General features: G+C 44.6%; 1 protein-coding gene and 1 non-coding gene across 2 annotated transcripts; one reads left to right on the forward strand and one right to left on the reverse strand.

Moving 5' to 3' along the window:
• Positions 1-382: 382 nt before the first annotated feature.
• On the reverse strand, positions 383-435 carry LOC115148006 (U7 small nuclear RNA). Its single transcript, XR_003866581.1, has one exon. It is a non-coding gene; the product is annotated as a U7 small nuclear RNA (small nuclear RNA).
• A 19,748-nt stretch (positions 436-20,183) lies between these two features.
• On the forward strand, positions 20,184-25,695 carry LOC115147366 (sphingosine 1-phosphate receptor 1). Its single transcript, XM_029689577.1, has 3 exons — positions 20,184-20,295; positions 21,877-22,514; positions 22,682-25,695. The coding sequence occupies exons 2-3, from the start codon at positions 22,208-22,210 to the stop codon at positions 23,608-23,610; spliced, it is 1,236 nt and encodes a 411-aa protein (XP_029545437.1). The 5' UTR covers positions 20,184-20,295; positions 21,877-22,207; the 3' UTR covers positions 23,611-25,695.
• Positions 25,696-26,529: the final 834 nt, after the last annotated feature.

A 26,529-nucleotide genomic window follows, 5' to 3' on the forward strand; every position in this document is an offset into this window, starting at 1 on the left:
ATTAAATATCTCCTACTGCCACTCTGTGAACTTCATGAACAGTGATAGTCGTGTCGCCTCCCCACATGAAAAAACATTATTGTATACATTGGTATAAATACTATAGTATTCACTGTAGTGTTTGTTGCAGACTTTACTGTAATATTCACTGTCGGTTTTTTTCAGACTTTAGTCCTGTAGTATTTAATCTAGTATACCGTAGTTAGTTTACAGTTAACTATAGTATAAATAACGGTGTAAAATACATGTAATATATACTATAGTCATTCATGTAGTGTTTTTGCAGATTGTAATATTCTGTAGTATTTACTTCAGTGTTTTTGCGGACAGTACTGTATTATTTACTATAGTGTTTTGTTTTTATTATCTTTGCAATAGACGTGGAGGCTTTCTCCTTGAGGAAACCTACTGGATAAATACTCAAAGAGCACATTTTCCATAACCTCTAGGTAGGACTGGGGTCTGAATGGATACTTCAGAGGAGCTTCTGCACTTTTTGATAACCTGTATGGAACACAACATGGTCTATACTTGGCATATACGTTTTTCACTTATGGGTGGCATAAATTGGGCTATGGGGGAGATGGGAATGGACAGGGTATATGCAAATTAAATACTGTAATATTTTCTACAGTTAAATTATTTGTTTTTGCAGACTGTGGTGTTTTTATGAAGATTACTATTGCATTTACTGCAGTGTTTTCTTTTGTTGGGGGGGGGGGGTAATACTGTAGTATTTATTATAGTATTCTACTTTTACATTTCAGCAGATGCTCTTATCCAGAGCAACTTACGCTAGTGACTGCATACATGTTATACTCTTTCATACTGGTCCCCCATGGGAATTGAACCCAGAACCCTGGTGTTGAAAGTGTCATGCTATAGCTACTAAGCCACATGGGCTACTACCACATTCTATAGTAAGTACTACACATGATCGAGGGATACTACAGTGTGTGGTACAGTAGCCACAGTATGCTACAGTTTACTATAGAATTCTATCGTAAGTACTGTAGTATTCTATAGTGAACGTAATTGTTTTCATGTGGGGCCATAGAGATTATTATAGATCTCTATGGGTGACAGTCTGAGATAGGACCATATTCAACTCAATCATAACAGTGCATGCTAAGTATAGGTTATGTCATGTATTTCCTTCTCATTATCAAATGGGCTATAAATGATGTCTTACACAACTAAAGTTATGACTGAATTTATTGTGAGCATGAAGCTTGTTTGTGTGAAGACTCTATTTGGGTTGCTTGTTCTTAATTGATCTTCTTAACTTCTCTTTTCTACACATCTTAACAGTTCCTTGTAGCTTGTTTCTATTTTTGTCCACTCATTGAACTGTTGACACCTGGTTGCTAGGCATTCCCAGGACGATGTGACATATTACAGACGTGCAGAGAGGTTGAAATATTCCCTGCTGCTTTAAAAAAAGATATTCTGGTAAAATGTAACAATCCAGCAAAGTACTGAATGAGAGACGAGACTAAATCATTTATGGATAACACACACACGCCATCAGTTGAACGAGTTCCAAGAGTGTTGACTCGCTTCAAATCAAGGACACATGTTGTAGTAACTCTTGTCATAGAAGAACCCTCTTTCTTTTCATAGTAACTCTTGTTGAAGAACCATCTTTATTTGTTTTGCTCCCATCTTTCTTATTGATTCTCCCAAGTCTGAAATGTTCTGCTGCATAAACTTTGAATTAGCTCTCGCATTGTTGTTTTACATTTTACTAGACATGCTCAAAACATCCCACAAACCTCCCTCACAAGTACAGTAGAATAGTGTTTATGGGGTTCTACAGAGAATCCAATTGTTGAAGAAACCACTCATGTTCTGCCATGGGCATTTCTATCGAATGCCAGGAGAGTTAATGGTTTTTTGAGGGTTGGTCGGTTTGTTGAGTAATAAACCAAAGTTTGAGTTTCATGGTACATCATCATCATCATTCTTTTTGATATCTGTCATATTTTTTGAAGAGCCATCCAAACCTCAGCTAATGACCCTGGCGTGCTAGAGAAAAGCTCCAGAGCCCTGCTCGCTGCAGCCTGCCAGAGTCTCACACTCAAGTACAGCTAAAGTACTTGAAATATTGTAAAATACTATTTGAACCCAGGTCTGCCCGTGCTCTCACTCTCACTCTATTGGGAACATGACAAGAATATCACGACGACACCAGACCACCAATAGGAAGGAATGGAGTCAGCGTTGTAACGGATGCGAGGAGCTAATTTGCCTTCGCTCAAATCCCCCCTTTTTATATGGATATTGGAATTGGAAGGAACATGCTTTTAAGAAAGTACTTGAAAGGGAAAAAAGGAAGTGAGAGCAACTCAGAATTCACTTCAAATCCTTTCCAGTCACGCTAACGTTTTGGCTAGCCTCCATTTGCGTGTCTGGGGTTGTGCTCGGCCATACATATTGCCCATCCATCCGGAACTACAGCATATAAAGCACTTCTACTTCCTAAACAAAAGAGACTGGGGCGAAAGGAGAGTTTCAGGCTGGAGCATGTCTTGGCTTTCTGCTAGTTCAGCCTTTCACCTTATCGGTCTTCTTGGTTGCATGTTCAACAAATTAGCTCAGGATACAGGAGAGGACAAACACTGAGCCTGAGCACCAAATGGCAGCCTATTCCCTTTATAGTGCACTTCTTTTGACCAGGGCGCATGGGGCTCTGGTCAAAAGTAGTGCATTATATATATAGGGAATAGGGTGCCATTTGGGATGTATTCTAGGTCTGAGTCTGGCTTTCATTTACATTATTGCTGCTTTCTAGTTTCTTTTCAACTAAAAGGGGTAAAGAGAGATGGAATTCCATGGGGCATTAGAAAGAGAAAATACCAGGAATTACTCTCAAGCAACACAATCCTCAAGAGTTGAGATCCACAGGGGATCAGGCCTGCACAGCTGTGTGGTGTGGTGTTTTATTGTGTCGTCCTCTCATTTATTTTGATTAACACCATGTGTCATTGAAACGGCGTCCATTGGGGCTCACTGTGTCGGAAGTCTTCGACTGACACCCACACAGGTCCCATAGGGGATGAGTGTGAAATCTGGCAACTGGGAGGAGTGAGCGACTCATCAGGCGTCAATCTTGGGGATTGAGTGAGATTTAATGGGCTGTGTCCACATGAGGGGGCCTGAGGTGAACATAGTCGCAGCGTGCCCTGTGGAGGCCTGTCTGTATGTCTCTATGATGTGTTACACAGTCCAGTGGAGCCGAGAGGGGTGTAATGTATCACACACAAAACCCCAACAGGGCCCTGGTCTGCTTCTCATTAAGACTGTGGTCTGCCAGGGCTGACTACATCCAAACTAAATCCAGACTTTCCAAAGTTCTCCCATGTCACCCCGCTCCTCCGTACACTCCATTGGTTTCCAGTCGAAGGTGGCACCCACAACATGACTATGGTGCTTGCCTACAGAGCAGCAAGGGAACTTCCCCTCCCTACCTTCAGGCTATGCTCAAACCCTATACCCCAACCCTGAAGCAACACTGAACCATGCGTGAGAACACCAGCTGTTCTGGACGACTGTGTGAACATGCTCTCCGTAGCCAATGTGAGTAAGACCTTAAATCAAGTAGTAAATCTGGTGTTAAATGAGGTGAAAAGGAGAATGGATAAGGACTTTAAAGGTGTGCTGGCTGATTCTCTCTCTTTCTGTCCAGGGTGTAATCTCCTTGTTATCTCTATAATTGAGCCAGTAGGGGCCATTTTCTCTGGAGAATTAGGTTTAGGCCTAATTGTGATGACTCACTGCTTGCGGATTCTTTCCTGCTATCCCCACAAAACCACTCTCCCAATATCAGTAGTGGAAGACAAGACACTTACCGCACCCACCCACTTTCTCTGAACTAATTTCTTAAAGTAACTGTCTAGTGAAAATCTCACTATTAAAAGTTAATATTCTGTTAACTCATACCCAAATAATGTTGCTGACTCATCCTTTACTCATATTTGTGGCTAAAGCATAAATTGGAGAAAAAATGTTATAAAAAAACACCCCAAACTTGTATCTCAAACAGACCGTTTAAAAAATGCTTGTAATTCCCTCATAGTGGACGATGTCATCCTCCTGAGGAGAAGGAGCTGGCCAATCAGCAGTCTACTCACATTCATGTTTTTTATGGCTGATATGTCACGTCCTGACCCTTGTAAGAGGTCATTTTCCATAGTAGAGTGGTCAGGGCGTGACAGGGGGGTGTTTTGGGTGGTTTTGGTTTTCTGTTTCTATGTGGGTTTTCTAGATTTCTAATTCTATGTTTTCGTTTTCTATGTTTGGCCAGGTATGGTTTCCAATCAGAGGCAGCTGTCTATTGTTGTCTCTGATTGGAGGCCATACTTAGGCAGCCTGTTTTTCATGAGTGGGTGTGGGTAGTTGTTTTCCGTTTTGTATGTGTTACCTGACGGAACTGTTGGTTGTCGTTTTGTTGTTTTTGTTTCCAGTGTTATCATTAAAGTAAATATGAGCACTCTACACGCCGTGCCTTGGTCTCCTTTATACGACCCATGTTACATGATATACCATTCCAACACAGAAAATATGTTTTTTAACATACTTAATTAAACAAAATTGGAAGGGAAACTATTTAACTTATAATATAATTAATTATAGGTCATATTTTATAGAAATCTGGAAACACTTGACAGTTACTTTAACTCATCCTGCGAAAAGCCACTGTGCTTTCTCTGCAGCCACTTCAAATGAAATTGAACCTCATAAACCGAGGCTCATGTGGAACTCCAAACTTCTGCAAGTGGGGTGGAAAATCCAAACAAACAACCTAATGACAGTCTCAGGTCATGTTCATGTAACCTAACTCCAAACGAAACGACGTAATGACAGTCTCAGGTCATGTTCATGTAACCTAACTCCAAACGAAACGACGTAATGACAGTCTCAGGTCATGTTCATGTAACCTAACTCCAAACGAAACGACATAATGACGGTCTCAGGTCATGTTCATGTAACCTAACTCCAAACTAAACTAGTGAGAGATCCAATATGTAAAGAGTAAACATCACGCACAACGATGTGGGCTTCCATTGTAACCTGGAAGGAGAGAAAGAGAGAGAGAGAGAGAGAGAGAGAGAGAGACATGGAAAAACACTCAGATGGTAACAGTTGAGGAAGGAATGCACTCTTATCTTTAGTGACCTGGTCTGGGGTCTGTTGTTAGGCCTTATCAGTGAGTAAGGATTTAAGTGTGTGTGTGTGGAGGGGCAGGGAGGGAATGGGGGGGCGCAGGGGACAAGCCAATAGCCTGAAGGAATGATAACCTGGTGAGTGGTGAAGAGGGGGACTGGATTCTGATTGTCCAAAAGGCTTTTTAATTTATTTACCAAACATGGGGAGTGCCTGGGTATTTTGTTTTTGTATAAAGGATACTGGATAGTATTTATTTAGTATTTAGTACTTTATTAGGATCCCCAATTAGCTGCTGCCAAGTCAGCGGCTACTCTTCCTGGGGTCCAAACAGATAACAAAACACAACATAGGACTGTTGGCCAATCAGAAATACTCTGTCTCTCTAAAGACATGGGCACCTGGTGGATGTAGGCTGTGTAGCTATAGAGCTGGTGGTTGGAGCCAATAAGGCTGTGTAGCTATAGAGCTAGTGGCTATAACCTATAAGGCTGTGTAACTATAGAGCTGGTGGTTGGAGCCAATAAGGCTGTGTAGCTATAGAGCTGGTGGCTATAACCTATAAGGCTGTGTAGCTATAGAGCTGGTGGCTATAACCTATAAGGCTTTGTAGCTATAGAGCTGGTGATTGGAGCCAATAAGGCTGTGTAGCCATAGAGCTGGTGGCTATAACCTATAAGGCTGTGTAGCTATAGAGCTGGTGGCTATAACCTATAAGGCTGTGTAGCTATAGAGCTGTTGGTTGGAGCCAATAAGGCAATGTAGCTATAGAGCTGGTGGCTGGAGCCTATAAGGCAGTGTAGCTATAGAGCTGGTGGCTGGAGCCAATAAGGCTGTGTAGCTATAGAGCTGGTGGTTGGAGCCAGCAAGGCTGTGTAGCTATACAGCTGGTTGCTGGAGTCTATAAGGCTGTGTTTCTATAGAGCTGGTGGCTATAACCTATAACTCTGTATAGCTATAGAGCTGGTGGTTGGAGCCAATAAGGCTGTGTAGCTATAGAGCTGGTGGCTATGACCTATAAGGCTGTGTAGCTATAGAGCTGGTGGTTGGAACCAATAAGGCAATGTAGCTATAGAGCTGGTGGCTGGAGCCTATAAGGCTGTGTAGCTATAGAGCTGGTGGTTGGAGCCAATAAGGCAGTGTAGCTATAGAGCTGGTGGCTATAACATATAAGGCTGTGTAGCTATAGAGCTGGTGGCTGGAGCCTATAAGTCTGTGTAGCTATAGAGCTGGTGGCTGGAGCCTATAAGGCTGTGTAGCTATAGAGCTGGTGGCTGGAGCCTATAAGGCTGTGTAGCTATAGAGCTGGTGGTTGGAGCCTATAAGGCTGTGTTTCTATACATGTAGAGCTGAAGTAGTGAAATAAATGGGCCTGACGTTTTATAGTTTTATAGGTCTGACAAGCAAGTGTGGGTCCGGTTCACACATAGGACATAGCTATTTTGTTTTAAGACCAACATTGTGCAATAAAATGAGAGTTAAGGATTAAATGCCATGAGAGTTAAGGATTAAATGCCATGAGAGTTAAGGATTAAATTCCATGAGAGTTAAGGATTAAATTCCATGAGTGTTAAGGCTTGAATGTCATGAGAGTTAGGGATTAAATGCCACGAGAGTTAAGGATTAAATGCCATGAGAGTTAAGGATTAAATGCCATGAGAGTTAAGGATTAAATGCCACGAGAGTTAAGGATTAAATGCCATGAGAGTTAAGGATTAAATGCCATGAGAGTTAAGGATTAAATGCCATGAGAGTTAAGGATTAAATGCCATGACAGTTAAGGATTTTTGAGTGAGCAGTTACAATACGTTCTCATTTACATTCACATTTACATTTAAGTCATTTAGCAGACACTCTTATCCAGAGCGACTTACAAATTGGTGCATTCACCTTATGATATCCAGTGGAACAACCACTTTACAATAGTGCATCTAAATCTTTTAGGGGGGGGGTTAGAAGGATTACTTTATCCTATCCCAGGTATTCCTTAAAGAGGTGGGGTTTCAGGTGTCTCCGGAAGGTCGTGATTGACTCCGCTGTCCTGGCGTTGTGAGGGAGCTTGTTCCACCATTGGGGTGCCAGAGCAGCGAACAGTTTTGACTGGGCTGAGCGGGAACTGTGCTCCGCAGAGGTAGGGGGGCCAGCAGGCCAGAGGTGGATGAACGCAGTGCCCTTGTTTGGGTGTAGGGCCTGATCAGAGCCTGAAGGTACGGAGGTGCCGTTCCCCTCACAGCTCCGTAGGCAAGCACCATGGACTTGTAGCGGATGCGAGCTTCAACTGGAAGCCAGTGGAGAGAGCGGAGGAGCGGGGTGACGTGAGAGAACTTGGGAAGGTTGAACACCAGACGGGCTGCGGCGTTCTGGATGAGTTGTAGGGGTTTAATGGCACAGGCAGGGAGCCCAGCCAACAGCGAGTTGCAGTAATCCAGACGGGAGATGACAAGTGCCTGGACTAGGACCTGCGCCGCTTCCTGTGTGAGGCAGGGTCGTACTCTGCAAATGTTGTAGAGCATGAACCTACAGGATCGGGTCACCGCCTTGATGTTAGTGGAGAACGACAGGGTGTTGTCCAGGGTCACGCCAAGGTTCTTAGCACTCTGGGAGGAGGACACAAGGGAGTTGTCAACCGTGATGGTGAGATCATGGAACGGGCAGTCCTTCCCCGGGAGGAAGAGCAGCTCCGTCTTGCCGAGGTTCAGCTTGAGGTGGTGATCCGTCATCCACACTGATATGTCTGCCAGACATGCAGAGATGCGATTCGCCACCTGGTTATCAGAAGGGGGAAAGGAGAAGATTAATTGTGTGTCGTCTGCGTAGCAATGATAGGAGAGACCATGTGAGGATATGACAGAGCCAAGTGACTTGGTGTATAGTGAGAATAGGAGAGGGCCTAGAACAGAGCCCTGGGGGACACCAGTGGTGAGAGCACGTGGTGCGGAGACAGATTCTCGCCACGCCACCTGGTAGGAGCGACCTGTCAGGTAGGACGCAATCCAAGCGTGGGCCGCGCCGGAGATGCCCAGCTCGGAGAGGGTGGAGAGGAGGATCTGATGGTTCACAGTATCAAAGGCAGCAGATAGGTCTAGAAGGATGAGAGCAGAGGAGAGAGAGTTAGCTTTAGCAGTGCGGAGAGCCTCCGTGACACAGAGAAGAGCAGTCTCAGTTGAATGCCCAGTCTTGAAACCTGACTGATTAGGATCAAGAAGGTCATTCTGAGTGAGATAGCAGGAGAGCTGGCCAAGGACGGCACGTTCAAGAGTTTTGGAGAGAAAAAAAAGAAGGGATACTGGTCTGTAGTTGTTGATATCGGAGGGATCGAGTGTAGGTTTTTTCAGAAGGGGTGCAACTCTCGCTCTCTTGAAGACGGAAGGGACGTAGCCAGCGGTCAAGGATGAGTTGATGAGCGAGGTGAGGTAAGGGAGAAGGTCTCCGGAAATGGTCTGGAGAAGAGAGGAGGGGATAGGGTCAAGTGGGCAGGTTGTTGGGCGGCCGGCCGTCACGAGACGCGAGATTTCATCTGGAGAGAGAGGGGAGAAAGAGGTCAAAGCACAGGGTAGGGCAGTGTGAGCAGGACCAGCGGTGTCGTTTGGCTTAGCAAACGAGGATCGGATGTCATCAACCTTCTTTTCAAAATGGTTGACGAAGTCATCCGCAGAGAGGGAGGAGGGGGGGGAGGGGGAGGAGGATTCAGGAGGGAGGAGAAGGTAGCAAAGAGCTTCCTAGGGTTAGAGGCAGATGCTTGGAATTTAGAGTGGTAGAAAGTGGCTTTAGCAGCAGAGACAGAAGAGGAAAATGTAGAGATGAGGGCGTGAAAGGATGCCAGGTCCGCAGGGAGGCGAGTTTTCCTCCATTTCCGCTCGGCTGCCCGGAACCCTGTTCTGTGAGCTCGCAGTGAGTCGTCGAGCCACGGCGCAGGAGGGGAGGACCGAGCCGGCCTGGAGGATAGGGGACAGAGAAAATCAAAGGATGCAGAAAGGGAGGAGAGGAGGGTTGAGGAGGCAGAATCAGGAGATAGGTTGGAGAAGGTTTGAGCAGAGGGAAGAGATGATAGGATGGAAGAGGAGAGAGTAGCGGGAGAGAGAGAGCGAAGGTTGGGACGGCGCAATACCATCCGAGTAGGGGCAGAGTGAGAAGTGTTGGATGAGAGCGAGAGGGAAAAGGATACAAGGTAGTGGTCGGAGACTTGGAGGGGAGTTGCAATGAGATTAGTGGAAGAACAGCATCTAGTAAAGATGAGGTCAAGCGTATTGCCTGCCTTGTGAGTAGGGGGGGAAGGTGAGAGGGTGAGGTCAAAAGAGGAGAGGAGTGGAAAGAAGGAGGCAGAGAGGAATGAGTCAAAGGTAGACGTGGGGAGGTTAAAGTCACCCAGAACTGTGAGAGGTGAGCCATCCTCAGGGAAGGAACTTATCAAGGCGTCAAGCTCATTGATGAACTCTCCAAGGGAACCTGGAGGGCGATAAATGATAAGGATGTTAAGCTTGAAAGGGCTGGTAACTGTGACAGCATGGAATTCAAATGAGGAGAGAAAGAGAGAATGTCCACTTGGGAGAGATGAGGATTCCAGTGCCACCACCCCGCTGGCTCGATGCTCTAGGGGTATGCGAGAACACGTGGGCAGACGAGGAGAGAGCAGTAGGAGTAGCAGTGTTATCTGTGGTAATCCATGTTTCCGTCAGCGCCAGGAAGTCTAGGGACTGGAGGATAGCATAGGCTGAGATGAACTCAGCCTTGTTGGCCGCAGACCGGCAGTTCCAGAGGCTGCCGGAGACCTGGAACTCCACGTGGGTCGTGCGCGCTGGGACCACCAGGTTAGAGTGGCAGCGGCCACGCGGTGTGAAGCGTTTGTATGGCCTGTGCAGAGGGGAGAGAACAGGGATAGACAGACACATAGTTGACAAGCTACAGAAGAGGCTACGCTAATGCAAAGGAGATTGGAATGACAAGTGGACTACACGTCTCGAATGTTCAGAAAGTTAAGCTTACGTTGCGAAAATCTTATTGACTAAAATGACGAAAATGCTAGCTAACTAACACAACACTACACTAATCAAGTCGTTCCGTTGTGATGTAATAGTTTCTAGAGTGCTGCTAGTCGGTAGAGGTTGGCTATTATACAAAAGCAACTTTGTAGCTAGCTAACATAACATAACACTAATCAAGACATTCCTTTGTAATGTATTTAGTTTCTACAATGCTGCTCGTCGGTAATAGTTGGCTAGGTATGGAACAATGGCGTCGCGGGGGACGGAAATAGCTGGCTAGCTAACCTAGCTAACCTCGATAATTACTAAACTACACAATTATCAAGCTATGACAAAGACAACTATGTAGCTAGCTAGCTAACACTGCACTAGTCAAATCGTTCCGTTGTAATGTATTAGTATCTACAGCGCTGCTAGTCGGTACCGGTTGGCTAGCTAGCAAACCCACTAGCTAGCAGTGGGTTTGATGACTAGGTGTGTTGACTAAGTCTGGAGTCTGGACAAGGTGTCGCGGCTGGCTAGCTAACCTCGATAATTACTCTAAACTACACAATTATCTTAGATACAAAGACAACTATGTAGCTAGCTAACTAACACTACACTAATCAAGTCGTTCCGTTGTAATGTAATAGTTTCTACAGTGCTGCTAGTCGGTAGCGGTTGGCTAGCTAGCAGTGTTGACTAGCTAGCAGCTAGCAGCTAGCAGTGTTGACTACGTTAGGAGGACGAAAAAATAGCTAGCCTCGATAATTACTCTAATTACTCTAAACTACACAATTATCTTTGATAGCTAAGAAAAATTGCTCAGATCAAACAAACCAAACCGTTGTAATGTAAAGAAGTGTAATATTACCTGTGGAGCGAAGCGAAGTGCGACTGCTCGCTCCGGAAGTAGACAGTTCTCCTCTTGACAACCATCTCCCTCTACATAGACATTAAATATCAGGGCATAAAAAGTTTAAACGCACTTCTACTAGTGAGTGAGACGAAATGTCTGGCCATTTACCTCTGCCAGTCCAGAGAAATCATAGAAACCTCACTATGACCTCACTTCCTGGATCTCATCATCGTCATGGCGACCTCCGTGTAGGGGAGATACTGTGGTCAAACGAGAATAATCACCTCCTTCACCTCATAACTGCCCACAACGCCAGGGCTACCAAGGCCATGGCTACATCCAAATCCCAGCTCAGAGGGAAGAGAGAAGCTTGTTCAGCTGAAAGGGATCGGCATCCTAGTGTGTGTGTGGGCCAAAGGGCTGGAGAATTTATTTTACTAGTACATGACTTCACAGTGTTGATGTATAAAAGAAATAAGAGAGAAAGGGAAAGTGGGTATGGGAGGGAGAGAGAGGGAGAGAAACAGGGAGAGGAGGACAACCAAATGAGAGTTAGTGAATAAGATGAGAAGACTGACAGTGAGAGAGAAAAAGAGAGGGAGAGAAACCGAAAAGGAGACTGCATTTCCTCAGCCCAACACTCACCAGCCCTGCCTGTCTGTTAGATCACTCATCCGCCCCACATGAGACAGACACCATCATCCCACGGAGGCCCTATGATGTTCAAGGCCTCTGTCTGCTTTCACTCACAGGGCAGGCAATCACAGGGTATTAGTCTGTAATGACCCCCTGATAGGGACACACTCCCACACCACAGCAGCACTGGAGTGATTTGGTGGTGATGACGCAGACAGACACACATGGGGACACACACAAGCATGCACGTAAACATGGACACACACACACACACACACACAAAAGATTGGAAAGCAGCTGCTGTCATCTCCCTCTTCAAAGGAGGGGACACTCTTGACCCAAACTGCTACAGACCTATATCTATCCTACCCTGCCTTTCTAAGGTCTTCGAAAGCCAAGTCAACAAACAGATTACCGACCATTTCGAATCCCACCGCACCTTCTCCGCTATGCAATCTGGTTTCAAAGCTGGTCATGGGTGCACCTCAGCCACGCTCAAGGTCATAAACGATATCGTAACCACTATCGATAAGAAACAATGCTGTGCTGCCGTATTCATTGACCTGGCCAAGGCTTTCGACTCTGTCAATCACCACATCCTCATCGGCAGACTCAATAGCCTTGGTTTCTCAAATGACTGCCTCGCCTGGTTCACCAACTACTTCTCTGATAGAGTTCAATGTGTCAAATCCGATGGCCTGTTGTCCGGGCCTCTGGTAGTCTCTATGGGGGTGCCACAGGGTTCAATTCTTGGGCCAACTCTTTTCTCTGTATACATCAATGATGTCGCTCTTGCTGCTGGTGAGTCTCTGATCCACCTCTACGCAGACGACATCATTCTGTATACTTCTGGCCCTTCTTTGGACACTGTGTGAACAACCCTCCAGACAAGCTTCAATGCCATACAACTCTCCTTCCGTGGCCTCCAACTGCTCTTAAATACAAATAAAGCTAAATGCATGCTCTTCAACCGATCGGTGCCTGCACCTGCCCGCCCGTCCAGCATCACTACTCTGGACGGTTCTTACTTAGAATATGTGGACAACTACAAATACCTAGGTGTCTGGTTAGACTGTAAACTCTCCTTCCAGACTCATATCAAACATCTCCAATCCAAAGTTAAATCTAGAATTGGCTTCCTATTTCGCAACAAAGCATCCTTCACTCATGCTGCCAAACATACCCTCGTAAAACTGACCATCCTACCGATCCTCGACTTCGGCAATGTCATTTACAAAATAGCCTCCAATACCCTACTCAATAAACTGGATGCAGTCTATCACAGTGCCATCCGTTTTGTCACCAAAGCCCCATATACTACCCACCACTGCGACCTGTACGCTCTCGTTGGTTGGCCCTCGCTTCATACTCGTCGCCAAACCCACTGGCTCCAGGTCATCTACAAGACCCTGCTAGGTAAAGTCCCCCCTTATCTCCGCTCACTGGTCACCATAGCAGCACCCACCTGTAGCACGCGCTCCAGCAGGTATATCTCTCTGGTCACCCCCAAAGCCAATTCCTCCTTTGGCCGTCTCTCCTTCCAGTTCTCTGCTGCCAATGACTGCAATGAACTACAAAAATCTCTGAAACTGGAAACACTTATCTCCCTCACTAGCTTTAAGCACCAGCTGTCAGAGCAGCTCACAGATCACTGCACCTGTACATAGTCCTTCTTCCCCTACTGTATTTATGTATTTATTTATTTATTTTGCTCCTTTGCACCCCATTATTTGTATTTCTACTTTGCACTTTCTTCCACTACAAATCTACCATTCCAGTGTTTTACTTGCTATATTGTATTTACTTTGCCACCTTGGCCTTTTTTTGCCTTTACCTCCCTTATCTCACCTCATTTGCTCACATTGTATATAGACTTATTTTTCTACTGTATTATTGACTGTATGTTTGTTTTACTCAATGTGTAACTCTGTGTTGTTGTATGTGTCGAACTGCTTTGCTTTATCTTGGCCAGGTCGCAATTGTAAATGAGAACTTGTCCTCAACTTGCCTACCTGGTTAAATAAAGGTGAAATATCTCTTTTTTTTTTAAACGCATGAGCCATTTCACTGCACCTTTTGTGTGTGTGTGTGCATGAGTGTCTGAGCGTGAAAACACACACATACACACAATAGCGAGGAAACACTCACGCAAGCAACCAGATTTAAAATGTGGCTCAAATACAGAAATCGCCAAACCACAAAATGACACAAATTAGCTTGAGTCACCATGCTTCTGTTCATGCATGTCTTTTGTGATGGCATCGCAATGGTGGGGAGGATGTCTTAATTTCCCCAAGGTCTCGGAATAAGTTTGAAACGCCTAGTGTAAGTGAGGACTGGGAGACTGTATATTCTTCAGGTTAGGTTCTACTTTCTGTGTTCTCTCCCGTGTGCTGTATATTCTTCAGGTTAGGTTCTACTTTCTGTGTTCTCTCCCGTGTGCTGTATATTCTTCAGGTTAGGTTCTACTTTCTGTGTTCTCTCCCGTGTGCTGTATATTCTTCAGGTTAGGTTCTACTTTCTGTGTTCTCTCCCGTGTGCTGTATATTCTTCAGGTTAGGTTCTACTTTCTGTGTTCTCTCCCGTGTGCTGTATATTCTTCAGGTTAGGTTCTACTTTCTGTGTTCTCTCCCGTGTGCTGTATATTCTTCAGGCTAGGTTCTACTTTCTGTGTTCTCTCCCGTGTGCTGTATATTCTTCAGGTTAGGTTCTACTTTCTGTGTTCTCTCCCGTGTGCTGTATATTCTTCAGGTTAGGTTCTACTTTCTGTGTTCTCTCCCGTGTGCTGGTAAGGGCACAGATGACCGACAGGGTTCCAGTTGAGGTGGTTTAATAATGCTGAAGAATGACAGAATACAATCTCCAACACACATCTCTTCTAAACAATATGCATGGCTATGACATAATGCAATACAGGACCATACAGTGCAATAAAACGTGACTGTACTAATTTGGGAATACAAAGTTGTGCCCCTGCACGTGTACTACAAAGCATAGCACCATCATCTTCAGTACTGGGCTACAACTGCACAATGAACTGGAATACATCTAAACAGGGAAATACAATGTAATAGCCATATAAATCATTTGTCACGTGCGCCGAATAGAACAGGTGTACACCTTACAGTGAAATGCTTACTTACAGGCCCTAACCAACAGTGCGATTTTTAATAAAAAAATTGGTAATAGGTGAACAATAGATAAGTAAAGAAATAAAAACAACAGTAAAAAGACAGTGAAAAATAACAGTAGCGAGGCTATATACAGTAGCGAGGCTATAACAGTAGCGAGGCTATAACAGTAGCGAGGCTATAACAGTAGTGAGGCTATATACAGTAGCGAGGCTATAACAGTAGCGAGGCTATATACAGTAGCGAGGCTATAACAGTAGCGAGGCTATATACAGTAGCGAGGCTATAACAGTAGCGAGGCTATATACAGTAGCGAGGCTATAACAGTAGCGAGGCTATAACAGTAGCGAGGCTATATACAGTAGCGAGGCTATAACAGTAGCGAGGCTATAACAGTAGCGAGGCTATATACAGTAGCGAGGCTATAACAGTAGCGAGGCTATAACAGTAGCGAGGCTATAACAGTAGCGAGGCTATAACAGTAGCGAGGCTATATACAGTAGCGAGGCTATATACAGTAGCGAGGCTATAACAGTAGCGAGGCTATATACAGTAGCGAGGCTATAACAGTAGCGAGGCTATAACAGTAGCGAGGCTATAACAGTAGCGAGGCTATATACAGGCACCGGATAGTTGGGCTGATTGAGGTAGTATGTACATGTAGGTATGGTTAAAGTGACTATGCATATATGATAAACAGAGAGTAGCAGCAGCGTAAAAGAGGGGGTTGGCGGGTGGTGGGGGGGCGGGGGGCGAGGGGCGGGACACAATGCAGATAGTCCGGGTAGCCAATCTGCGGGAGCACTGGTTGGTCGGGCTAATTGAGGTAGTATGTACATGAATGTACAGTTAAAATGACTACGCATATATGATAAACAGAGAGTAGCAGCAGCGTTAAAGAGGGGTTGGGGGGGGCGGGACAATGCAAATAGTCCGAGTAGCCATTTGAATACTTGTTCAGAAGTCTTATAGCTTGGGGGTAAAAGCTGTTGAGAAGCCTTTTGGTCCTAGACTTGGCACTCCGGTACCGCTTGCCATGCGGTAGTAAAGAGAACATTCTATGACTGGGGTGGCTGGGGTCTTTGACAATTTTTAGGGCCTTCCTCTGACACAGCCTGGTGTAGAGGTCCTGGATGGCAGGCAGCTTGGCTGCAGTGATGTACTGGGCCGTACGCACTACCAACTGACCAACTGGCAGGTGTCTTCACTAACATTTTCAACATGTCCCTGATTGAGTCTGTAATACCACATGTTTCAAGCAGATCACCATAGTCACTGTGCCCAAGAACACTAAGGCAACCTGTCTAAATGACTACAGACCTGTAGCACTCACGTCCGTAACCATGAAGTGCTTTGAAAGGCTGGTAATGGCTCACATTAACACCATTATCCAAAAAACCCTAGACACACTCCAATGTGCATACCGCCCAAACAGATCCACAGATGATGCAATCTCTATTGCACTCCACACTGCCCTTTCCCACCTGGACAAAGGAACACCTACGTGAGAATGCTATTCATTTATTACAGCTCAGCGTTCAACACCATATTGCCCTCAAAGCTCATCACTAAGCTAAGGATCCTGGGACTAAACACGATTAACTGCAAATACTTCACAGCCTTTTGGACACTTAGTGTGCATCCCTAATGACACCCTATTCCCTATATAGAGAAATATAGGGTGCTGTTTTGGGATGTAGACCTAGTCTTTGCTGCATTTTCTGTTATTCCTTGAAGACAAGCAGACTGGCCTTTCTCATGTTGGCTCAGCCTATGATAAATGTTTACTCTGTCGATCCTCTCATGTGTGTCAGTGTGACAACGAGCCGTCCTTAACTGACATTGTCAGACTAGGAGAAATGCAGGCACTTGACCCGTCTGTCCATACACGCTGAGAAGACAATCACATGAGAACACACCCACACACACGCACACGCACACACACGCACGCACACGCACGCGCACGCACACGCCCACGCACACACACACACACACACACACACACACACACACACACACACACACACACACACACACAGGAACCAGACTTAATCCCCCTGGGAGGGTGATCAGGGTAGCTCCCAGCTAACGCTAATCCCATAAACAAACAGTAGTTTGTGAGGAGGGGAAAGGCATTGTCTCTTGGGCTCACCTGGTTATATGTACTAGACCTGGGTTCAATTAGTAGTCGTTTTCTTACAAATACTTAAGCTGTGGTTGATTGAGATTGCCTGGCGCTATGGAACTAACGGAGTACTTGCAAAAGTGCAAACCCCGCCCATCTAGTACTTCAGGCAGGCTCTGACAAATGCTGAAAGTATTTGAAAGGATACATATATTATTTGAACCCAGGTGTTTTTATGTACGCTACAGGTAGACTGTTGGAACAGCCAACAGGATTAGAGCAGGATATCCATAATACAACCGTCGACAAACAGTTGGTGGAACCTCTCATTTGAATGATATGCAGATCAACGTTCAGGTGTTACATTCACCTCCCAAGTTTGAGTCGAAGACTGACTTATATGGATTCTGTGTGTGTGTGTGTGTGTGTGTGTGTGTGTGTGTGTGTGTGTGTGTGTGTGTGTGTGTGTGTGTGTGTGTGTGTGTGTGTGTGTGTGTGTGTGTGTGTGTGTGTGTGTGTGCGTGTGTGTGTGGATGACGGATCACCACCTCAAGCTGAACCTCGGCAAGACGGAGCTGCTCTTCCTCCCAGGGAAGGACTGCCCGTTCCATGATCTCGCCATCACGGTTGACAACTCCATTGTGTCCTCCTCCCAGAGTGCTAAGAACCTTGGCGTGATCCTGGACAACACCCTGTCGTTCTCCACTAACATCAAGGCGGTGACCCGATTCTGTAGGTTCATGCTCTACAACATTCGCAGAGTACGACCCTGCCTTACACAGGAAGCGGCGCAGGTCCTAATCCAGGCACTTGTCATCTCCCGTCTGGATTACTGCAACTCGCTGTTGGCTGGGCTCCCTGCCTGTGCCATTAAACCCCTACAACTCATCCAGAACGCCGCAGCCCATCTGGTGTTCAACCTTCCCAAGTTCTCTCACATCACCCCACTCCTCCGCACACTCCACTGGCTTCCAATTGAAGCTCGCATCCGCTACAAGACCATGGTGCTTGCCTACGGAGCTGTGAGGGGAACGGCACCTCCGTACCTTCAGGCTCTGATCAGGCCCTACACCCAAACAAGGGCACTGCGTTCATCCACCTCTGGCCTGCTGGCCCCCCTACCTCTGCGGAGCACAGTTCCCGCTCAGCCCAGTCAAAACTGTTCGCTGCTCTGGCACCCCAATGGTGGAACAAGCTCCCTCACGACGCCAGGACAGCGGAGTCAATCACCACCTTCCGGAGACACCTGAAACCCCACCTCTTTAAGGAACACCTAGGATAGGATAAAGTAATCCTTCTACCCCCCCCCCAAAAAAAAATAAATATAGATGTACTATTGTGAAGTGGTTGTTCCACTGGATATCATAAGGTGAATGCACCAATTTGGATAAGAGCGTCTGCTAAATGACGTAAATGTAAATGTGTGTGTGTGTGTGTACAGTGTGTACAGTGTGTACAGTGTGTTTGTACATGTTTTAGTATACTTGTGATTACCAAAAGTCCTTACAAGAATAGTAAACCAAAAATTGAGAGAAGTGAGGACATTTTGCCAGTCCTCACTTAGGTTAGGTTTAGAGTTAAGGTTAGAATTAGGGTTAGTGGTTAGGTTTAGGGGTTAAAGTTAGGGTTAGGTTTAGGGGTTAGGGAAAAGGGTTAGGCATGCTGGTCTCCATAAAGTCCTCACAAGTATAGTAAGACATAGCTGATTCAGAGGGGTTGGGTTAAATGCACATTTCGGTTGAATGCATTCAGTTGTGCAACTGACTAGGTATCCCCCTTTCCCTTTCATTTAGCTGTGTGTGTGTGTGTGTGTGTGTGTGTGTGTGTGTGTGTGTGTGTGTGTGTGTGTGTGTGTGTGTGTCCAAGCAGGCACGTGCACAGATAGGGTTCTAAGGGTTCTATGAGAAAAGTGCTCTTTTAGATCGGTAGCATTTTTGTATTAATACATGTTGATTGAACTTTTGTCTCTTTTCTCTGCTGTTCTGTAAAGAATTTCCCATTAGTTGAGCTAATTTCTCATTATCTAATGTTGGAAAATTCCCCCTTCCCCCGCTCCTCTGCCCCCATCCTCCTGCTGTTGCACAAGCAGAATCTACTGACACCTAGCGGTAGTAGGAGTAGTAGCACACTGGTTACTTTTTAAGTTGTATGTCGTCTCTCACGGTCAGGGAAGGGTTCAATCAGACTGTTTCTCAAGTAGGCCTACAACGCTGATGATAGCAGCAGAACAAACTCCAATCACAGGTAAAGATTAGTTCAATAGTTACAACAGCATAGCTAACAGTTAGTTAACTAACTAGTTAGCTGATTTAGCCTACATCCTCTACATTCGCTATGCTCAGCTGATAGGCCATATACTGCCCTCTCTGTGAGCAGTAGCTTAGGCTAGGTAGCTTTCTGACAGTGGGATGAGTATCTTTGAGCACCTGCCTCTCCAAAGGTATGCTCACAGCCCTGTAGCCAATATGTAAGCACCCACACACACGTATGATACATGCTTTAAGCCAGACATCCCAATCATGGGACATTACATTACAGTGGTTGGCCGGGCACTCTCAGTGTTAACAGACCTGGTTCAATCTGTAGCCACGTTCTGTTCCGTTCCAACAGACCTGGTTCAATCTGTAGCCACGTTCTGTTCCGTTCCAACAGACCTGGTTCAATCTGTAGCCACGTTCTGTTCTGTTCCAACAGACCTGGTTCAATCTGTAGCCAATGCCTGGAGCGGTTTGGCAGGTGATAACACATAGCAGGTCTGAGCATGTTACTAGCATTTCTGACAATCTCTGGAATAAGGCTGGTCTATAACACTACATAAACATTGAATTTATTTACACTTCCAGATGATGTTAACAGTAACTACTTACTATAATCAAGCCGGCGAGGTACAACTGTTTCATGTGTTCTGTCTCTGTGAAACAAGCACCCTAATAAATAATCAAATGAGTATTAGACTATAGAATCCAGCCATATGTTCTGTGGGTAAATTCTATGAATTATATTTCTATTGCCAAAAAAATTCAAGGAACCACAAATCATCAACAATATGCTATTCTCTTGCCCCCTCACTTTTCCCTGCCTGTACTGCTTGCTCCCTGTATTTTTTAAAGTTGAAAACATCGATGGATAGTGTGGAGAGAGAGAGAGAGAGAGAGAGAGAGAGAGAGAGAGAGAGAGGAGAGAGAGAGAGAGAGAGAGAGAGAGAGAGAGAGAGAGAGAGAGAGAGAGAGAGAGAGAGAGAGAGAGAGAGAGAGAGAGAGAGAGAGAGAGAGAGAGATTGGGCTAAGACCAACCCCCCTGGATGTTTCAAGTTAGGTTCTGCTGCTCCGGTGTCTTGCTTGTCAGTTCACTTTTGTGCGGTGGTTAGTGTGGATTCTCTTCAACGCATTGATAAGATCTCTCCAAATAATATTCAAGGTAGGTTTATTTCATATCTGTATTCACAGATGCAATGTCGTATTGCTGGTCAATGTTAATAGAAAGCGTTTTACCAAAACGCGGTCATTGGATGCGTTGCTTTTACGCGCTCGAATTGCGTCTTTATGTCTATTGGAAAAGATAAGGGTGTCTGCAGTGTGCTGAATCTCTTCTCAGAACATGTTTGAATTCGGTTTTATCCAATTTCACTTTCTGTTTATTAGATTTCGTCTGACATGTATGTAGCCTATGCAATTTTGTGTGGAATGCACAGGCCGTTAACTTATTTTTGGTCTGTGGACCGTGGGAACTTTACAGACCATGCACATCCCAATGAGACGTTATTGGGGTAATCAGCGTACGGCAATTAGGCTGAATTTAGACAGACAGTCCAATCTTTTGACCAATTAGATCAGTTCTGAAAAATATCTGACGTGATTGGGGTAATTACCGGTCAATGAACTGAATTGGCAATGTAGGCATATGAGCACAAGACATTAGAAATACGTCTTTGAACCAATTTTGCTTAGTGGGATGTGATTCCATGGCAATGTACAGTGAGATACAACAACTGTCACTATCATATTTTTAAGAACAGTTACAGATTTATCTATATGTATCCTATTATATCCAGCCTATATTGTGAAATTTGTGTAGGCTGTGCATTTTTTTGTTGCTTATTTGAAACATAGAAATCCTTTTAAATTGAATATTCTAATTCCTAGCAATTCAATAGTTTGAACCTTGAAACTTCAGGTTTGTTGCCCCAATGTCATTGGCTAAAGATTAGATTAGAGTTAACGTTTCCAGACAAGACCATTTTTTAAATCTTAACATATGACTCAAGGCAAGAAAAAAATCCATTCTCAAAACACAAGACTCAAAGGAATGCGACCCGTATCACACTTAATGGTTTTCTTACATAAACATTATCTGATCAAAGACACTCTCCACTCTGGTTTCGATTTCTTTTGACAAGGCATTATTTATGAAAGCATTCCAGATTAAATTCCATACATTTTACACTGATTTCGTTCTGGAAACATGAGCAACTCAAATTTACTCCAACCTACAGACATTTCACCCCGACTGTGCTATGACGAAGCTGGCAGGTGAAAGTGTCCGCGTGTGCCAACTTTTCGCACGCACTGTTATGACGCTGAATGTCTAATATCGCTCACATGATTAACTCACTCTTTAAACATAATTAAGGTAGTTAAAGAAAGAGCTTGAAACATTTCACATGGCCTCTTTAGGTACTCGCTAACTCAGTCAAAACTTCTACACCAAGTGGTGTTGTCACTATGTGTTTTAAACTAAGCGCATGTGTCGCTATGTCGACTCTGCTCCACACTTCCCATAACCCCAATGTTTTAATGAAAAATGAATCACTACAGCAAACGTTTTAGGGCAACGAATTAAAGATTGCCTTCAATGGGCTAATTTAATGAGAATTAAAATGTAGATAAATGTTTTGAGTTCTTTTTTATTTGTTTGTTTATTTGTTTTTCATTATGTATTTGTAATTAGTCATACTGTACTGTTCTCACCCTAATGTCCTCTGTATTATTTAATTCACAGGAATTGGACAATAAGCTGCTCAATCAAGACCCCTTCAAACAGAGTACATGATCACCCCCTGGTGGCATTGACAAGCATAACACCTGTGATCAGAGACGTGGGGAAATAGAACCACTTCCTGGCTCAGCTGCAATTTACGTCTTCTTGTCTATTGGATTATAGTTCTGTCATTCTATGGAGCGAAACTCACAGAGAGCCCCCATACCAACTGGTATTGATCGGTAACTGAAGCATGACAAGTTCAACTATGTGTTAATTAATACCTAGAATAAGGTATTAAAAAGTCAATCAAAGAGTTCACTAAAGAAGATTTAACAAACTGTACAGAAACATGGAGATGGAAACCTCCCGTGCTGCCTACGCTGGGGCCTTCCCCACTGAATCTATAGACTCTCTACCCACCAACACCTCCTCTCCAAGCCTGCTCCAATTCTTCTGGGATTACCAGAACAATGACGTCATTGTGACCCACTACAACTACACAGGCAAGCTCCAGACAGACCGGTATCGTGAGGGGTTAAAACCTGAAGCCATAGCCTTCCTGGTAGTGTGTCTTCTTATCATCCTGGAGAATGCTGTGGTTCTAATAGCCATCTGGACCAATAAGAAGTTCCACCTGCCCATGTACTATCTCCTAGGTAACCGTTGTTGTTGTTTTTTGTCCTACATCCACCCCCCTTTCTTCAGAGGACAACTTTATTACTATGACTATACTTTATATAACTTAAAAAAATGTTATGTTACATTATAATTTTAAAAAATCCACCATATGCAATTCCATTAATTTTCTATTTTTTCTTCCTAGGTAACCTGACTCTGTCGGACCTGCTGGCTGGTGTCACCTACATGGCCAATATCATCACGTCTGGTCCTAATACACTGAGACTAACTCCAATACTCTGGTTTCTGAGGGAAGGAGGCGTCTTTATCACATTAGCCGCCTCCGTCATCAGCCTATTGGCCATCGCTATAGAACGCCACGTTACCATGGTGACAATGAAACCATACCACGGGGCAAAGAAGGGTCGGATGCTGGCTCTGATCGGGGGGAGCTGGGCGTTAGCAGGGCTGCTGGGTGTGCTCCCCGTCCTGGGCTGGAACTGTATGGGTCATCTGGACCGTTGTTCCACGATTCTCCCGCTCTACGCCAAGTCTTACATCCTGTGCTGCGTGTCCGTGTTTAGCGGCGTGCTCCTCGCCATCGTCGTTCTCTACGCCCGCGTCTTCCGTATCGTGCGCACTAACACCCAGCGCCAACGCCTCGGAGGAGCAAAGGGAAGTCTTCGCAAAGGCCTCGCCAGGAAATCCCAGAAGTACATGGCGCTCCTCAAGACGGTCACTATTGTACTCGGCGTCTTCATCGCTTGTTGGTTGCCGCTCTTCCTCCTCCTCGGCCTAGACTCATTCTGCCCCGCCCGCCGCTGCCGACTGCTCCTCAAGGCGGACTACTTCCTGGGCGTTGCCATGGTGAACTCGCTCCTCAACCCCATAATATACACCCTGACCAGCAAAGACATGCGTCGCGCTATTTTAAAACTGCTCTGCCGCCCGTGTCTCATGACCAAGGACGGGCAGGTGAAGAGGATGGGGGTGCCGTTCCTGGAGTGTAGCTTCAGTAAGACGGAGGTGGCATCGCAGAAGCTGGAAGGCCTGGAGACGACGATCTCCTCTGGGAACATCATCACGGCTCAGTCACCCATAAAGACTCTCTACCCCAAGCTCTTCAAGGTCTAAAGAGCCTAAAGTGGATAGCTCTGTGATGGACAGGGATCTCCCGAAGATGGACAACATAAGTGCTCCATATGGCCTCCTGAAAAGACAGGCCTGAGGGACCCTATGGGCAGCTCTGTGTTTGAGAGAGTAAACCATAGAATTAGGGGCTTTGTCCCTTCAAGTAATTGTATTTCTATGGAGTGAACTTCAAATTGAAGTGGTGGACAACAGGAGTGCTCAATATGGCCACCTGAAAACTGCATCACTTCCTGTTTGGCAGCTCCACTCCGATGGCCTCCGGCAGACTAGCCTACATCTATAACTCTCTTCTGGCCAATGAACTAAGCCTAAGAGCAAAACCTCAAAAAGACAGGTGAATGATCTATGATTGTGACAGATATAGCTACAGGTGTTTTTGATGAGAGCATCAAGTTCAGATATATTTCTCTCTTCAGCAAGTCTGTAGTGGTGCACTTGCAGCAATATCACCACATCAAAAGGCTGATGTTGTAAGAATGATGACTAAACATCAAGCCAGGTGGAAGAAATGAAAATGTGAATTAAGCAACTCTTCTTGTATTCACAAAAACCTTCCAGAACTGATTTGCACTAAGTTAACTCTGCATTGAGAGACCATTGAAAGCCATGGATTAAGATTGGACATTCTGTTCTAGAACTAAGACTGTAAACTGGACATTCCAACCGTGTTGAGTTGTTGTGGCGAGTGCGCCTCGGTTTACTTCACCCAACGTTTTCTATGTTTTTTTATTGTTGTTGTTTGAAATGTCATAAAGAAGGCATAATATGGACATAATAATAATATGGCTGTGGACACCTGGACTTCGCTGGCTCGAAGGTCCATGTTGTGCCTGTCTGTGTCCCAAATGGCACCCTATTCCCTATATAGTGCACTACTTTTGACATTTGGGATACTGTCTGAGACGCCGGTTGTGATAACCCCATACAGCTACACAGTGTGCCCAAACAGAAGCCTATACAGGAAGTGGATGCTGCGTTGTTCACCCACCAGTTGCTCTTTAAAACACAAACACACAATGGAAACCTACGCATGCACCTAAACATTGTGGTACCTGGATGTGGAGGGAGACGTCAAAAAAAATTAAGATCACAGGAGGCTGGTGAGGGGAGGACGGCTCATAATAATGGCTGGAATGGAATAAATGGAATGGTGTTGAAAGTCATATAAACCAAGTGTTTTATACGTTCCATTAATTCTGTTCCAGCCATTACTATAAGCACCACCTCCCCAATTAAGGTGCCACCAGCCACCTGTGACTAAGATTATAATTTGAGGAGAAAATCTCCACACTGTTTTAGTGGCATTGTAGCTGTAACTGTTGTTCTGAGCTTACTCAGTCAAGTGGAAACTACCTGTTGGTTCCTGATTGGAATTCATATTTTAAATGCCATCACACACACTACAATACAGAAACACTACTATAACAATGTCACCATGAACCCAACTACCTGCAACTCTAGTCAGTGGTGGACTTCTTCACCAAGCAAAGGACTTCATGCAGCCCTTCGTGTTGCTCTTGTGTTATTGTACCGATAAGAACCATCTGTTGCACTTGGGGGTCTCTGTTTTGAAGACCGTGTTATAACCGATAAAACAACAGATCACAAGGTTACAGGTTACAATCCTAACCTGCTAGTCATCATCCAGCTGCATTGGCTGTTTGGTAACGTTAGACAAGAACGTGCTTGTCAGCTATAAATCAAGATCAAAGTGGGAAGATACACAGATGTATACAGTGCAATTATAAGTTACAAAGCCATTGACACATCTGTTATTACTGGCTTTAGAGAGGGTTTTCCTATACAGTCTATGGACCTGAATGTATATTTTTCTACATTTAAACTGGTAATATCATCTAGCAATTCAAAAATAAAACGTGTTCTGTATTTGGATGGATGAATGAGACGGTACACCATACCTTTGTACTGTATGTTGTGTATTGAGCAATTTATTTTTGTATTTCTAAAGGAATTTGTTAGGGCTTGTACATTGTACTGTAAAGTATATGATTTTTGTACTACAGGAAAAAGGTTCTAACATTATTAAAACAACTGTTTTCTGAAAAATCTGATTATAAAGCTGGTGTTCCCTCTCCAGGATTATGCATGCGCAGGGGTACAGTGACTTCAGAAAGTATTCAAACTCCTTGACTTTCCACATTTTGTTGTGTTACAGCCCGAATTTAAAATGGGTTAAATTGAGATTTTGTGTCACTGGCCTAGACACAATACAACATAATGTCAAAGTGGAATTATGTTTTACTAATTCATTCAAAATTAAAAGCTGAAATGTCTTGAGTCAGTAAGTATTTTACTCCTTTGTTATGGCAAGCCTAAATAGGTTCAGGTGTAAAATTGTGCTTAACAAGTCACATAATAAGTTGCATGAACTCCAATAAAAGTGTTTAACATGATTTTGGAATGACTACCTTATTTCTATACCCCACACATCTGTAAGGTTCCTCAGTCCAGCAGTGAATTTCAAACACAGATTCAACCACAAAGACCATGGAGGTTTTACAATACCTCACAAAGAAGGGCACCTATTGGTAGATGGGTAAAAATAAAAAAAAAGCAGAGGAAACCTGGTTGTCTGCTTTCCAACAGACACTGGGAGACAAATTCACCTTTCAGCAGGACAATAACCTAAAACACAAAGCCAAATCTACACTGGAGTTGCTTACTGAGAAGACAGTGAATGTTCCTGAGTGGCCTAGTTACGGTTTTGAATTAAATCAACTTAAAAATCTATGGCAAGACTTGAAAACGGCTGTCTAGCAGTGATCAACAACCAACTTGACAGAGCTTTTAATTGTTTAAAAAAAATGTTAACCTTTATTTAACTAGGCAAGTCAGTTAAGAACTAATTCTTATTTACAATGACGGCCTACACCGGCCAAA

This window comes from Salmo trutta, chromosome 14 (assembly GCF_901001165.1).
Source record: "Salmo trutta chromosome 14, fSalTru1.1, whole genome shotgun sequence".
Lineage (NCBI taxonomy): Eukaryota > Metazoa > Chordata > Actinopteri > Salmoniformes > Salmonidae > Salmo > Salmo trutta.